The sequence below is a fragment of the Phaethon aethereus genome (assembly GCF_964289735.1).
Source record: "Phaethon aethereus genome assembly, chromosome: 1".
Taxonomy (NCBI): Eukaryota; Metazoa; Chordata; class Aves; order Phaethontiformes; family Phaethontidae; genus Phaethon; species Phaethon aethereus.
The window spans coordinates 56,376,504-56,393,461 of record NC_138575.1 but is presented as its reverse complement, the minus strand read 5'-3'; the positions used below and the strand labels follow the sequence as shown (position 1 = coordinate 56,393,461).

The 16,958-nt window shown below is 40.2% G+C and overlaps 1 protein-coding gene across 1 annotated transcript in view; it reads left to right on the top strand.

The window, feature by feature from the left end:
- PLBD1 (phospholipase B domain containing 1) overlaps positions 1-16,958 on the top strand; it is a gene marked incomplete at its 3' end in the record, with an annotated part of 41,231 nt that overhangs the window by 1,573 nt on the left and 22,700 nt on the right. Inside the window, exons 2-4 of the mRNA XM_082014164.1 lie at positions 7,257-7,476; positions 14,753-14,836; positions 16,777-16,915. Of these exons, the coding sequence (XP_081870290.1) occupies positions 7,257-7,476; positions 14,753-14,836; positions 16,777-16,915 (443 nt within the window). The remainder of the gene's footprint in view (positions 1-7,256; positions 7,477-14,752; positions 14,837-16,776; positions 16,916-16,958) is intronic.

Here is a 16,958-nt window from a genome sequence, read left to right as displayed (position 1 = left end):
AGGGAATTTAAGAGATGCTGAGATAGTGTGGAGTGTGTGAAAGTCAAGCTGCCTCTGGAGGATCAGTAAAAATTAGTGACAGGCAGCAGCCATTTAGAGCAGGATGCCCATCAGAGAATTCTGGATACCATTTGTACTGATGGTAATAGTTGGGTGATTTGTTGGGGAGCAAATCTCAACAGGAGAATATCTCCTTCTGCTGCTGCTTTCAATGAACTTTGAAGATCTTAAGGGCTGGATTTAGTGATTATCTTCTACGAAATTCCTAGTTCATTTATTAATTGCCACAAAACAAGGAGAAATTAAGGTAATAATTGTTTTAATGTCCAAAATGATACAAGCATCTCCTTTTGCTGACGATCCTCATCTTGGAGACCTACCAAACCTTACCTGAATTGGCAAAAATTTTTAGTGCTATATTAGCAGGATTGAAGGAAGGGTATACTGTGAATCATGCAGAGGGAGTAAAAAGTTTAGGGTATAAAGTAGTTTCAGCTAATACCTACCTGATTCCTCATATCATAATTGAAATACTGGTAGAAAACTACTAAGTAGCAAATAGAAATGCCTTTTGGCTATTTAATGGAGTAAACTTGGCCTTCAGTATGGTGAATTGTCTAGATTTTTTTTTTTTAATTGGTTTATTGTTCTTTAGCCTTTTGAACACCTTGAAGATTCTTCATCATACTGTTTGGAAATTGTTTCTAGAGAATGTTCTCTGGTAAAAATAACTTAAATTTAGGGACTATGAGATTAGTGAAGCTACTTGTGAAATTATTATTTTTGTTTCCTCTGTGGATAACCTGTACTGGGGACCTAGAACTGTTTTGGCAAGTTTTCTGCATCAGCTAAGCTTTACTTGTAAGTGTTCTTGTGAACATGAAAACCATACAAGACTCAAACTCTTAATTTATAGTTCACATCTGAATATTGCTTTGCTCTCATGTAAGCACAAATCAGGGGATTAAGGCTTCAAATAATGACAGGCTTGTTAGAGGCAAATTGAAAAATTAGTTAGACCTGAAATGTATGAGGAAATGGGATGAATTAAGGCCAGTAGAATAGCAAATGCAAATAGCTTATATTCAATCAGAACAAGAAAGCATTTACTCCTTTAATTGAAAATTACTGGGTTTCGTGTTAAGTTCTTGTGTGGTTTAAGCTAATCTCTAAAGAAGTCCTGAAGTACTTAGCATTCATTTTGTAATGGATTCCAATCATAACTGTACTTTGAAATCTCAGTTGTACTTTAGAGGTATACAACCTTTTTTTAAAGAGTTAAGAGGATGATTCTAAAATTTTTAATGTGAAAATAGGACAAGCTCTAGCAAATTACAAAATTTAACAGAAACATAAGATGCTCCTTATTATGGTTGACCTGAAATATTTAAATGCTATACCATGCTAATATAATCTTTACTACTGAACGTTATGTGTAGGAGAGGGTATACTGAAAACAGGAGATGTGCAACTTTGTGCTAGGTTTTTTGTGTTTTGAAGTTGGGCAAAACTAGTTTTCAGTGAAACAGTAGAGTGATAGCTTCCTTATTTAGTGGAAATAGGTAGAATCTACGAAGTACATCTGAACACCTATAAAAAAAGGCTTCACCTTTGAAAAGCCATAAATAAAAATAAGCATGTAAAATATAAAGTAGTAGCTAAGGAAGCCAGTGGTTTTCCTGTTATTAGGAGATGCTCACAGTTGTTAACTTAATTTGGCTTGTTATATGCAACCTAACCAGTGCTTCATTGCGTGTGAGTTTGCTTGTTTCTCAGACTCAGGAAAAATATGAATATTAATTCTTACCCCCTAGCCTTGTAGCTCTTTCATCTGCAAGGAGAAAAAGGGAGTTCTGTTAATTTCTCCAATAAGAAAGTCCAATAGCCTATCTAGATATATGTATGTTTTAAAAACAACTTATGGCTGGGAAATCATGAGGAAAAGCGGCTGTTACATATTGCCAAACAAATTTCACTGGCCTTCTTAAGGCATGTCAGGTGTTATTTTTGTATCTGTAATTTACTTAATAAATATTAGTGGTAGTTATCAAATAGTATGTTTGTTAGATGGTCTTGGGCCATCTCTCTGTACTGCTCTTTGTTTTCTTCCTCATCTCTGCCCATTCTGTTCTTTCCTTACAAGTTACTGCTGCTCTTTCATGTCCTCTTCAGCATCCAGTTTCTTTTGTTTCATCTTGCCTCAGTCCTCTTGCTTAGTATTTCCTTTAATTGTTTTCTCTATATTCTCATGAACATGTATGTATTTCCACTCTCCAGCTGCCACCAAATAAAAGACAAGTGCCACTTTTAACTTAACTTTGTCACTGCCTGTATTGAGCTAAACAGACAACAGATTTGGCATTTCAGCCTGAAAACCAAGGTGTCTACCACCACCTCCTAGCTACAGCTGAAATATCTTAATTTTTCCATTATTTAGGGTATAATATTGGCAAAAAGCAGATACTTCTCACTTGTTGAAGAAATTCCAGCACTCTCCCAACTATAGTCCCTATTTTTGGATCTTTATTTGGCAGAAGCATTGATGTATCTTTAAAAACAGGCAACTTGAGGAAAGGTTCCTCCCAGTCCCTACTGACTGCAGAAAGGAGAAGGAACGCTTGTTTATTTCCAGGCTTGTTTTCTCATTGCACTTCTCCACTTCTTTCTCCCACCATACAGGGCACTGGTGGTTGTGGTGGAACTGCGCATCGCTGATGCTATGCAGTTCTCCTGGCTGGCTGGTTGCACAGAGGGGAACGGTGACTCCACTGACCTACCCTATCCCCAGGGATTTTGAGTCATTCATTGCAGTAAATAGTGTGTGCCTTGGCTTATTATTTCGGTTGTTCTAAGCAATGCTGTTATGGAATAGTCACAGATTACCACAGTCTTTTCTGTTCTTCAGAGTCCTGAGAGGAGGCAGTAGGCCGAAATAGTCATCAGCATTTTTAGCTACACACTGGGAATTCTAACTTCTGTGATAAAAGGATGATTGTAGATTCATGGAGATGTCGTATTTGATTCGTATGCAAGAAGTTAACCAGTTTGACTGCTGGGATAAGAGTTGCTGGGGCTGCTGCCTCACCCTCCAAAAATAAATATAAAAATGCCAGCATTGTTCAAGGGGAAGGTTTCTGTTGTTGCAGGACACATATGGGGTTGTTTGGAAATGTGCAGTTGCTTCTTGTATGTATATAGTCAATGTTATACTTTAGTTCTGGATGGTTTTCTTGGCAAAGGTAGTGCTGCTAGTTTAGATGAATGCCGATTAATATTGTAACAGACTGGGTGATAGCAAGTGCTTCAATTACATTGTAGTGTAAGCATGTTTTAAGTGTACACAGATTTATAAGCTTGTACTTTTAACTCCATCTGTAGCAAGAGGAAGACTTATCTTCTAAATTGTAACAATTACTGTATGTATATATGTGTTCCTTGAAATAAACATAGCAATTTCGTATGTCGGTATTTTGACACTTCAGACCAGGGCAATTAGATATGCAGAAATGGACATAAAAATTAATGGGGTGAAATGTGACGATGATTGAATGAGTTGGGGAAAAAAAAAAAATCAGTAATGGGAAATGGTCTTCTTCAGCATCATTGTTAAGCCACATCTATTACAACTACTTTGATACTGTTCCTCTAAAGGCCTCTCCAGGTTTATTGCAAATCATCTTGTAATTTAATCTTGTAACTTTCACCTTCTCTCCTATCCTCTTCTAGTCCTGGTTTTCTTCAGTTTAATTTTGTCATATAATGCAGTTGGGGCAGGGCAAACTCCAAGGGTAATTTTTAAAGTTTGTTCTGACTTTTGAAAATAGCTCTGCATGTTCATGCTCTGGCAGAGCATAAAACAAAGAAACACAGCCTGCCGTGTTAGAATGCCTGTGTCAGATCAGTCTGGCACCGCCATCAGCCGCCTTTTAAAAAAGAAAGCAACAGCCATTTGACTTTAGGCAGAAGACATACCTGTTTAGTCTGTGGGCACTAATAACAATACCCAGCTGACCCGGTTCCCCTTTTCTCTCCACAGCCTACTGAAGAGATGGAGAGAGGATCATCTTTTCCCCTACTTTATTCTTGCTCTTTTTACCCATTCCTCAACTGTTTTGTGGACTGGGCATGTGGCCTGTCTCTCTTCCGCCCTGCAGCGGGCTTCTTGGTTGGAATCAGCCTTCCTCTTTACCGCTGGACAGGTTCGTTGTGTTCTGCGCTGACCCCTTGCACCACTCCACAGGACCTCCCTTTCCCTGACCTCTCTGCTTATACTCTAGCTCTGTAAGATGGCCTTTGGCTCTCCTCAGTGATGACCCTTATCAGCCTGCTTTTTATAGGTTTTCAATCTGAGTGATTCCCATGTTTACCCTTAAGCTAAAGTAGCAATTACCCCATGCATTACTAGAAAATACTTAAGGAGGCAACAGAAAAGTAAGATTATAGCTGCTTGAAGAGTTATCCAAAGTCTGTCATGGCTCAGTCCTTTAAATAGCCTCAGTACCTGGCAGATGAAAAACATGTTTTTAAATGCTGTGTTCCAAGTCCCTGGAATGACTTCATCTCTAAATAGAGATTCATGTGAAAACTTCTATTCATAGAATGGGAGGGGGGAATCCAGTTCCTTCCTGTTAAAATTCTGTTCTTGCTAATGCTTTTCCTCTTCACATGAGAAGTCTCTAGTACATCATGGAGACTGACATAGTGCTTAGTGGTACAAAGTCTAGCTGGAGGCCAGTAACTAGTGGTGTGTCAGCAGTTGATACTGTTCAGCATCTTCCTTAATGATCTGGGTGATGGGGCAGAGTGAACCCTTAGCAAGTTTGCGAATGATACAAAACTGGGGAGTAGTGGCTCATACATCAGAGGGTTGTGCTGCCATTTGGAGAGATCTCAACAGGCTGGAGAAATGGGCTGACATTCTCACGCAGTTCAACAAAGCAAAATGCCAAGTCCTGCACCCAGGGAGGAATAACCCCATGGACCAATACATGCTGGGGGCTGACCATTTCGAAAGCAACTTTGCAGGAAAGAGCATGGGGGTCCTGGTGGATGCCAGGCTGAACATGAGCCACCAATATGCCCTTGTGGCAAAAAGGGGTAACAGTCTCCTGAGCTGCATTAAAAGTGTTAGCAGCAGGTCAAGGGAGATGATCCTTCCCCTCTGCTTAGCATTGGTAAGGGCATGCCTGGAGTGCTGGGTCCAGTTCTGGGCTCCCCAGTACAAGAGAGATCTGGAGCTACTGGAGACAGTGTGGCAAAGGGCTACAAAGGTGATTAAGGGACTGGGGCATCTCTCACAAGAGGAATGGCTGAGAGAGCTGGGACTGCTCCACCTGGAGAAGAGAAGGTGCAAGGAAGATCTCATCAATGTGTAAAAATACTTGGAGAAGGTCTAAAGGAGATGGAGCCAGGTTCTTTTCAGTGGTGCCTGGTGACAGGACCAGAGGCAGTGAGCACAAACTGAAACACAGGAGGTTCTCTTGGAGCATCAGGAGATGCTTTATTACTATGAGGGTGAGCAAGCACTGGTACAGGTTGCCCAGAGAAGGTTGTAAGCATCTCCAAGGATGGAGATGCTTAAAAGCCATCTGGACATGATCCATTGCAACTTAGTGGTGGGTGGGGGCGGATGGAGTTTGGACAAGATGACCTCCAGAAGTCCCCTCCAACCTCACCCATTCTGTGATTCCCAGTAAGAAATAGTTTTAGCTGCTGTTGCTGGAACACTAGGAGGGAACAGTTTTCTGGCTGTTGAATGACACAGAGTATTCAACAGTCTGGTAAAATGGATCAAAAATGGCTTAAAGCAAGCAACCGAGTAACTGCTAAGTCAAGAAGTGATTAGCTGGAGAAAGAGTTTGGTTCTTGGAAAACATTGTTGCTTTTTTATTCAAATACTGCATGACTCTTCATAAAAATAGTTTCTTTGTTATGTTTTAGAGTACTGAATAAAGTGGGTGCACTTAATTTGAAATCAAACTGGCTGCTTAATCACAAACTTTTTTACTTGCTGCTTTTTGAAGAGCATTAGATATTGTGCTGGCATTATATTGCTTTTTCTATAGCTTTGTTATCATAGCATACATATGAAGTATTTTGTCTGAGATGATCCAGAGTTAGATCTAGCTGTCTATTTTGCAGCTGTTATGGGCATGATGCACAAAATGAGTTGTTGTGAGGAGTGGTAAACAAATTGTAACTTCTCGCTATAAACTGGTGGGACTAGTTGTCACACACTGGAGAAGGATCATGGGAATAAAAACATTGATGGTTTCTTGGTAGTTGTAAATGTTTATGAGCTTATCCCTTAAAACTTTTCAAATAATTCTGGGAACTCTGACTCATGATTTGTGAACTCTTTTCACTTCCAACACTGTAGCAGTGATTTGATCAGTCATGAACAGAGATCTGATGCAATCAGGTCCCGTCTTAGGGAAGGTTGAATTAGAGTTGTAGGGTGGTCTTTTTGTGTGTGTGGTGGTTTTTTTTGGTTTTTTTTTTTTTGGAAAGCAGTTTACCTTGCTCTTTGTTCTTCAGCTCAGCAGGATTAAAACCCAACTAATGAAGAATCTTTCTTAAACAGCAGTCCAAGCAGAACTCTTGAGCAGTTTAGTGCTCTTCCTTCCTGTTAATTTCACACTTGGGATAGATACTAGTCTGTCTGGGTGACAGGGATTGTGTCTTGTAAAGGATTGCATACCTGTGGTGCTTTGTCTTTAAGCCTGTGATCCACTATGTTCTAGTGCTCCTGTTTGGTAATGCCACCTCCAGGATTAGTTGCCCAGAAAGACAGTCTAAACTCTTGTAGCCTTTTGAATCTTTAGGTGGAAAACAAAGTCAATGGTAGCTTTTAATCCTTTGCAGTTGCTAAGGCATGCTGTATTCTCAAGTTATTTTCAATAAGACCTGTGTAGATTTTCTTCTGGGCCAGGTAAGGAAATAATTTTCTAAATCTTATATCAAGACTCAGCTGTGTTGGAGCTCTATACTGAAAGAGTTGTAGATAATTTCCAGAAGAGTAACATGAGAATATTTATCTGTAAGCTTTTGTCTTGGTAAAACTCCAGTTAGTTCTCGTGCCACTTTTCAGTGTGTTAACATTAGTGTTGCTCTCCACAGTAGAACCAAACCTGATGGAAAGCTATCAAATTAACTTTTTTAAATTGCCAAGATATTGTTTTGACATTTTCGTACTAGATAGGAAATACATACTCATGTTTGTTTGTTTCCCTTGCCCCCTTTCTTCTCCACCATAGAGATCAGCTATGCAACTGTGTACTGGAATAGAGCTGAAAAAACACTTCAGGTCAAGAATATACTGGACAGGAGTGGAGATGCCTATGGTTTCTACAACAACACTATACAGGCGACAGGTTGGGGAGTTCTGGAGATCAGAGCAGGCTATGGCAGTCAGACCTTAAGCAATGAGGATATCATGTATGCAGCTGGCTTCTTGGAAGGCTATCTCACGGCTCCGTAAGTACCTCAGGAAGCAACTCAACTTATGACACTTCCAGTGGATTTCTGTATACTTGTGAGTTTTCTTTTGTTTTTTTCCTTTCCCTTAATTCCCATCCATTTAAACTAACCATACATTTTGCAGTTGTGTACAGTTCTAATTAGCAGCCATGAAGTACAGCATCTTCATTATGGGATCAAGATGTGCCCTCTCCTTTTCATCCTGCAGGCTTTCCTAACACTTTGGTGAGATAGGAGTACTGTATCTATATTACTGATTAAGTAATGTAATCACAGAAGAGCGTATGTGTAAGGAAGTGCATAAGCCCTATGTTGTAAGTAATTACAGAAGTAGAAAGAATAGTTACCTCCCCAGCCTATAGTTAGGTGACTGACCAACAACAGGTGAGACAATGGAGAGCAGATCAGATAGGGAGAGGTGTTGCTAGCAAGGGCTGCAGGGCTTCATGAAGGACCTTTTTCACCAAAAACTGTTGAGAAACTGCTGGGGAGCGGATACTGAAACTTCACACAATAGGGAGTTTACTCTGTCTTGGACAAATAAAAAAAAAAAAAAAAAAAGCTGATATACTGATAGGCCTGAAGGCAGACTGGTGTGTGTCTAGAAGGGTCAGTGTAATCCTGAAAGCCCTTTGAAGAGAAGATGAGGGACTGAGTCTCTCCAGCAATGCAGATCTATGAAGACTGACAGAATTTTGTACTTTTTATGAATCCATAGCAGTTGTTTTCTAAAAAAAAAAAAAAACCAAACCAAAAAACCCAACCAACCAAAAAAATAAGCAACCTCAAACCCAAACTGTATTCTTTCCTTGACTAAGTTGGAAGACAGAATGGCACTATGACATACTAGCTGGTAGAATATAGCTGATGATATAGCCAAGAACACAAAATGTGGTTTGTTGAACAAGCTACATCTTTTCCTCTATCAACTTGGTCATAGGAAAATAAAAATTCCCAAATTATGATGCATGGCTGGGGAATAGTTGGGAGATGCTTGTGATGGATGTGGTGACATGAATTTGGTTTCACCAGCTTTGCTTCCAGAATAGTAAAATAAATACTCATAGGCTGCATTGAACAGGCCAGCAGGGGAGGATTGTCTGTCGAACAGTTGTCAGATATAGCTGCTGGACAAGATGATATTAAATTAATTAGTAAGGCATTTTAAGATCAGTTAAGATTTATGGATAATTCTCTGATTGTATGATATGTTAATGTGACTGTAGTATATTTTGCTGGAGAGGCAGCTAGGTCTCTGGAGAGTATAAAGGAAATTCAATAAAGAAATATTTGTCTATAACAAAACACTTCTGAGGGGAAGAGTAAAGGAATCTTAGAGTTCTGAGTGTACAACCTGTACTCTAGACAGGAAAGGAAATGAACATGAGATCTGTATGTATGTTGTTGGATTACTTGGCATGAGAGGTTACCGTTACGTGCTATTCAGACAGTTTATGTAAACTACGTATGGATCTGGGGGATGCTAGCATTACATTTAGAATATTGTTTAAATTGGGTATTGCGCAACAGATTTTTTTTTTTGCTAAGGCTTTACCTAGGTGTACTCCTCTCTAAGTGGTTAAGCTTAAGTTTTGTCATACTACATAGAAAGCCCAATCCATGCTAAGCCCAACTGATAGCCAACTAATGTTCTAGTAGCAACAACCTATGCCCTATTCCGCTTCTGCCTCCACTGTAGATTTATAAATCTTCCTGGCTGTCTTTTAAACAAACTTAAGTATATGCCCATTCCTTTAAACATGGTCTGAATGTGAAACAGTGTCTGCAGGAACTTTATCTGGTGTTTTAGTCTATGCTTAGGTTTAGGGGAGTGCGTTTCTCCCCTTTGTTTTTTCCACAGGTGTTAAGTGAAGATTTATAGAAGTGAAGGTACTCACAAGTTGTTCTGCTCAAGGCTTTTGCCTGCTCTAGGTCAGGTGCTTACTGAGGCTGGTTCATTAGCCCTAGCTGTTGTTCCTGTAGGGCTGCTAGCTCTAGCACTGAGTGGGCATTTGTAGAGAAGTGGATATAGCAGAAATAGTAATGAACAGAGATCTTAAAGTTTGTGGAAGTGAAGTTGAGGATTTGTATCTATGTGGAAAAGTAGGATTTGAGACTTTGGCTTTTAAGCAAAGTGGGAAACTCAACTATTTTAAAGGAGTTTGAGTGGGTTAAGACGCAAAAATAGAAGTAGCCAAAAGCCCTTCTCTTCTGAGGAAACTTTTTGAGGCAATCCACTGAGAAAATCCTCTGACAGTGCAAAACCTGAAAATGCTTACTATCATTAAAATGACTATCAAATACTATACACACCATCTGAATTTGGGTTTTGGCTATGTCTTTGGCCCACTGTACATTTGTACATGCAGTGGAAGCATATTTCTCACTGGGTGTTATGAATATGAGCTTTTTCTGTCAGGTCTTGTAAAGCTATTTTGGATAAAGAGGGCTTCTCTGTGAAGATACGAATACCTATTGAAAATGCTCCAGCTAAGGAGCGGAGATGAATTAGTGATGTAGTCCCCTGACCCTTGATAAGACTGAGAACCTATTACTTCAGGTTTTAGCTGTATGAACTTGGTGTTTTTTTGTTCCACAAACTGCAACTAGTGAATCCTCTTATACAGTGCCTTTTCAATTTCCTGAACCACAGGAGTAGAGAGAACTTGCTAAGTTTGCAGATGTTAAGATTGCTTGCAGAGCTCCATTTCTTTCTTCATCTTGCCTAGAAATTTGCAGAATCCCAGTTAACATGCTGTCAGATGTTTTTTCTTTGGGACAGTTACACAAGTCTTCCAAAGTAAAATCGGGAAACATTCTTTCATCTGTAACTCTATTCCCATCAGACTGTCTGGCCCATTCAGCCTATCTTCAGGGAAGCTCTCTAGCACCTTTGTGACTTCTTTTATGAGGAGGTGTCTCTAAACACTCTCATTCTGCTTTTGCAGACATCAGCGCCCACAGTAGTTGCACACAGCTTAACTCTGGTAGCTAAGTGGCTGTTGATGTAAATAAAGCCTTCACCACAGCTAAACACATTGTTACACTCTTCCTTGTTGTTACCAAATTTTTAAAAAGGAAGGTTAAGATGGTTGTGTCACTTGCCCATACAAGCACCATCTCAGGTGGCTCAGACACAGCGCCCCAATGTGAATACATTGGGTATGGCTGGTTATTGAAGTGCCCTCTAGCACATTGCTACCTGTAGCCTGAATAACTCCAAGGTCTGCAGATGTCTTGTATTTGTTTGTGGCAATGACTCCATGAAGTAGAAGTGACCCAAGGTGGCTCTTTGCAGAAACCCTGAAGTCCTACCAGGAATAGCTCTGATGTAATGCATTATTGGGAAGGATATGTTGCAAGCCTAATCATAGAATAGTTTGGGTTGGAAGAGACCTATAACGGTCATCTAGTCCAAGCCCCCTGCAATGACCAGGGACAGCTTCAACTAGATCAGGTTGCTCAGAGCCCTGTCCAACCTGACCTGGAATGTTTCCAGGGATGGGGCATCTACCACCTCTCTGGCCAACCTGTGGCAGTGTTTCACCACCCTCACTGTGAAAAGTTTCTTCCCTGTATCTAGTTGAAATCTGCCCTCTTTTAGTTTAAAACCATTACCCTTTGTCCCATTGCAACAGGCCCTGCTAAAAAGTCTGTCCCCATCTTTCTTTATAAGCCCCCTTTGAGTACTGGAAGGCTGCAATAAGGTCTTCCTGGAGCCTTCTCTTCTCCAGGCTGAACAACCCCAGCTCTCCCAGCCTGTCTTTGTACGAGAGGTGTTCCATCCCTCTGATCATTTTTGTGTTCCTCCTCTGGACCTGATCCAACAGGTCCATGTCTTTGCTGTGCTGAGGGCTCCAGAGCTGGATGCAGTACTCCTGGTGGGGTCTCACCAGAGCAGAGTAGAGGGGCAGAATCACCTCCCTCAACCTGCTGGCCACACTTTGTTGGATGCATCCCAGGATACATGTGGCCTTCTGGGCTGTGAGCGCACATTGCTGGCTCATGTCCAGCTTTTCATCCACCAGAACCCCCAAGTCCTTCTTGGCAGGGCTGCTCTTGATCCCTTCACCTCTCAGCCTGTATTGGTACTGGGGGTTGCCCCGACCCAGTTGCAGGACCCTGCACTGGGCCTTGTTGAACCCCATGAGGTTCACACAGGCCCATTCTTCCTGATCCCAATTTGAAGTACAGGTTCCTGCAGGAGCTCCGGTGCCTGCAATTTGTAGATCTCCAGGAATTCTCAGCTAGCTTAGTTCTTATATTACACTTAAGGCATGTAGGAGGGTTTCTAGACACAGCTTGGCCTCATGATGTAAGCAAAAGAATGATAAAATATCTCTCATAAAAGCATATGCTTCATGCTTTGTCCTTAGTAGGCGCCTAAGCAGAATGAAAGACAACAGGATTTAAAAAAAAAGAAACATACTGGGACTGTCTTTTCTCAGATTACTGGAGAAGAATTAATCTCTGCTCTAGCTATGTAGGTCTGTGGTAGAAAAAGCAGTAACTAAGTTACTCAGTCCTGTTTACCAGTGAGAGTAGAAACACAGGCCTTTTCTAGAGCATGATTCATCTTTCTAGTGTTGGCATCTGATTCAGATAGTAGCTGTCTATTTTGAAAACACATAGTTAGGGGTGGAATAAGTTTAATTCTAGTGTCTGTTTTGCCTGGAGATCAGACATTTGTTTTTATCACCAGTCTCTCACCTCTGTGTAATGTCCAGTCCTGTCATTCAGCCAAAGATGTTTGCTCTGGTTTTCTTGGGTATGAATTCTCTTCCTCCATTATAAGCAGAAGTGTTAATGAGGCCTCACTTTACTTGGGGAATGGCAGAGCACATCCAAATCCATGACGTCAAGCATATACTTTTAATCAGTTCCAATTGGGGCATGCCTGGTGCCTAAGAGCAGTATTTAAATTTGAAGCAACATTAGTTGTGCTTTTTTTTTTTTCTGATGTGACCTCGGCTGACCTGAGTCCTGTCATCTTACTCTCTAATTTGAAGAAGGGTTCTGCTTTGCTGTTTTTAGACTTTGAATTCTTGTCCCAACTTTGTAATTGCATTGTATTTGGCCTTAGATGCAGTTGCAAAGCCTTACCTTACTATAATGATCCAATTTACTTCAGAGGATAATACCCTTACAAAACATCCAAGTCATGCACATAGAAGCTTTGTTAAAGTGAAACAAAAAATAAACAGGGCAACTAGGGGAAAAGTTCTCAATAACCTTGGACATTTAAAAAAGAAAAATAAATTCCAGGAATTCTATGTCCTCTGTTAGCACATGCAAGAAGGAAGGCCAGTAAAGAAGTTGTCTTCAGTCCCCTGATTCTTAACTAACGTGGTTTCTACATGAGTCATCACAGCTTAAAGATATTTCTAGTGTAAAATCTGTCTTGTGTGGTATAACCTGTGCAAAATGTTGTGAGTTAGAGCTGATGGTTGAACCTGGAAGCCTGATCATCTGTCCTGGCCTAGGCATTGATTTAAGAGTAGTGTCCTGGCTGCTTTAATCCTCCTCATCTGTTTCTCATCCCGAAAAGACGATCCGCCTCAGGGACTGTTGTGTGCTCTTTTGCTCCTCTTCTGTAGTGCCATGAGAGCTCTGACTTTTAGTATGGGGTATGTCATGATATAATTTCCTTCCTAAAATTACTTTGAATTTTTATTTGCCATATTCTCTGTGACTGCAGGGGTGGAGAATATTGATCTGTCTCTTCAAGAAGTAGGTTATGATTATAGCATGTAGTCTTGTGTTAAATGGGAGATGGGAAACTCCAGAACTAAAATTGATACTGTAACTGCAGTTTCATGAAAGGTGTAATGGTGTGAAGCTTTGGAATGGTCCCCAGCTCTTGCCCCTTTCATGCACCAGTTCATTTGCTAACATAGTAGAGAGCTGCCTTCTTGCACCACTTCCGTTGCTTATCTCTCTACATAACAACCTAATTCAAACTACTAACTGCCGGAAAATATATCCCCTTGTTTGTTGGGTTAGTGTTTTGCCTGAATGTAGGTGGACTATTAGATTTGGTAGTCAGAATGGTACCAGAGCTGAGATAAGGCAGCAGGGTCATTGAATCAAGTACTTAAACAGCTGGGAATGGTGCAGGGGACAGGAGGAGAGCTCTGGTCTGCGTCCAGCAGAAGAAGTTGCTCTCATGAGTTTTTAATACAGAAAATTCTGTTTTGCTGTCATCTACTTTTCTTGAGGCTGGTATCTTTATTTCAGCACTTGGTAGGAGCTAATTTTACTGATGACTGATCTAGTTCTACCAACTCCAGACCTCAGCAAAATAATCTGCTGATTTCCACCTAGAACTAAATATTCTTCTCCCCTCCTTTTTTTTAATTCAGTGGCTGAAAAAAATGGTTGTTTGACCTAAATTATGGAATGTTGATAGGAGAAAAAATCAGAATGAGAAAGTCCAAAAGTTTTGTACGATTATGTTTAACCTAAAATGGAAGGGTGACTTTACTTTTGGGTTCCTGAGCAATTTTTGGCAGTTGATTTCATCTTGAAATGTAAAGTGCTTCACTTCAACAAAACTAACAAACAACAGCAAAAACTAACCAAAAAACCCCCCTACAACTTTTTTTTTGTTGTTGAATCCAGTTAGCTGTTTCATCCCCATTAACTGATAGAAACAAACCACGGTAATTTTGGACTCCATAAAGCTGAATCTGTTTAGGGCTGGCATGAGTGTGAGTTTCTGTGGGAACATGTAGGATCAACGCATACATGCTTTAAAATAGAGATATTTAGCTTAATCTGTAAGGAAGAAACATGGTTAATAGTAAGTAAAACCTGTTAGATCTCAGCCTGAAATTCTCTCTCTCATAACTGAATCAGCAAATTATATTCTCCTCACCTCTGTTTTCTTGGTTCCAGATAGAATAGCTCTGCAGTAAACTATTTTTGTTGTGATATAGTGTGCTAAGGCTTCCAAGATGCTTCTGCCCTACAAATATTCAGCAAATATGAAGTTTTGCCATGAAGTAGTTCAATCTCATTCTTGCTTCTCTTTCCATTGTATAGCAGTTTGAACAGGTGTTAGCAATGTCATTTATTTTAAGTTAAAATTTCAACAATCCATTTGTGTTACCTTTGCTATTTGTCATACATTAAAGATATAAAGTAATTTCTGTGGTTAGGGAAAGCTTACTTTGTAGACTGTGGTGCTTGTCTGTCAATGCTTGTTGACCAATGGTAAGCAAAAGGAAGGGAAGATGCAAAAGAATAACTTCTGCTAATCTTGTTCTTTCAGGCACATGTATGACCATGCTGCAAATATGTATCCGCAGTTAATTAAGAATCCTGCTGTTCGAAGTGGAGTTCAGAATTTTATGGCGTATGTATTTAGTTATCAGAAAAGAAATTATTCAAGACATGGGGTTGGAAGGTGACAGAATTTTCAAGGGTTTTTTTTTTTCTCTTCCTATGGGCTGAAGAAAGTATATGCTTCCTTTCCCTCTGACTGAATGCTATTAATATGAAAAAAAAATTCTAAACATACGGTAAGAAGGGCATATACCCTTCCCTAATTCTGATTCTTTCAAAGAAAAATTTAAAACCATTGCTACAAAGGGATGTGGATAATACCAATGAATTCTGAATGTCGTTCTAGTCAAAATCCTTTTCTAAAAAGCTGGTATTTTGAATGTTACACTGAACAGTGTGGTCTCTTGGCACCTTAACCTTTTTAGCACTGTGTATGTATCCTTTCCTTACTCTGTTAGGTTAGCATTTTGTTTATTCTACCACTGACGTAAATTCTGTTCTAATCACAAAAGTCCTGATTCCCTTTTCTCTTCAGCTGTATAAATCAAAAGTAAATCTGCTCAAATAACACAGCTACACTGGTGGGAAACTACAAGTGGGAGAAGAACCAGGCCAGGTACTAGGAAACTCAACTGTGACTACCACTTATTTAAATATCCTTAGACTTACGTTTTCTTCCATTATAAATACTTCTGTGAAACTTTGGTAATTTCTGGGGACTATTTTTTCCTTCTTTCCCTTGTCTTGTGCTTTCCACAAGGGTTTACATATCTGATTAATTCTGTTATTAGTGCACATATATAAAGTTGGTTGGTTTTAGCTTATGCAAAAAGAGGGGGGAGAAGAAATAAAATCTTAGTGCTCCCTTAGACAGCAATGCTGAAGAATGATAGTTCCTTGTGAGAAAAACGGGCTAGCTACCATATCAATGTGTATGTTTCTTTTCCAGAATGATTCAGCGTAGCAGCTCTATCCCCCAAGATGCATTGTTGGAGGATGGGGGAAATATTAGGTGGCCTTATGATTTTTCTGTTGCCTGTATCCTGGACTTCTGCATTGCTGCTTTACTTAATAGCAGTCTGGTAATATGGGCTGCTGCGTTGTCCTGAAAGTCTTTAGCCCTGAATGCTCTGACCATATCCCTGTTTCCTCTGACATACTTCTTGCATCTTGTTACTTCCAGAAAGCTAAGTCTGTCTGGTTTTGTCACCCATAGACTGCTGGAAGAGTTTGCTTCCTTCCCAGATTCATTTGCTCTTTTTTTTGCTGCTGTACATAATGTTGGATGGATAGATACAGGAGGATGGAAGAAGCTGGAATCTAGTCCTGACTGACTTTAACAGCTGTAGTTCTTCTGTGTCCCTTTGCATGCAGCAAAAGAGGGAACTCTGGGGGATCCTTCTAATGTTGGTTGCTCTTGCACTAGGGTCTGTTCAACTTGTGTTGCCTCATGCTTGAAACCTGGGTTATCTGGCTAGTAACCTCTTGATTGAATTTGGCACGTGGGATCATTGTGTTTGGCCTCCCACCTTTTTATCAGAGGATGATAGCAGTGGTTCTTCGGTAGTGTTTGAGCACCAACAGCAGCACACCTTCATTGCATTTGTATGTAGGGGAGAGAAATGGGCTCCTACAAGTTCAGTATATTTTATCCTTAAATAGGCATTTAAAGGGGAATGATTCATCTGACATATCAAATGCTTGTTTCCCTTTATGGACCATAAGGGGATGCTGTAGCAGAGTGCCCCCCCACCCCAAGGTGGAGTCCAACTCTTTCTTTGATACTAAAATCTGGTAGAGGCACACTACTGTAGAGTATGTTGCATGGATCTGAACATTTACATCTGGAGGATATAACATTTGTCTGCAGGATTTCCAGAGCATGATTTGTCTCAAAAAACTTCGGAAGGTTGGATCATCTGGGTCATAATAAATTTGCCCCTTCCCTTCATTATCAATTATACTCTAAAACAAAAACAAGAAAACCCCAACCTGTTTGTTCCTCTGCAGGAAACAAGATCAATGGACAAGACAACAAATCAGAAATAATAAGGATGACCCCTTTTGGAGGCATGCTGGCTATATTATTGCACAGTTGGATGGTCTGTACATGGGAGCCCTCAAGTGGGCTAAACTACACAAACGAACAGTAAGATTACTGCATCTCTTTTTCAGTAGCTGGGGATGGGATG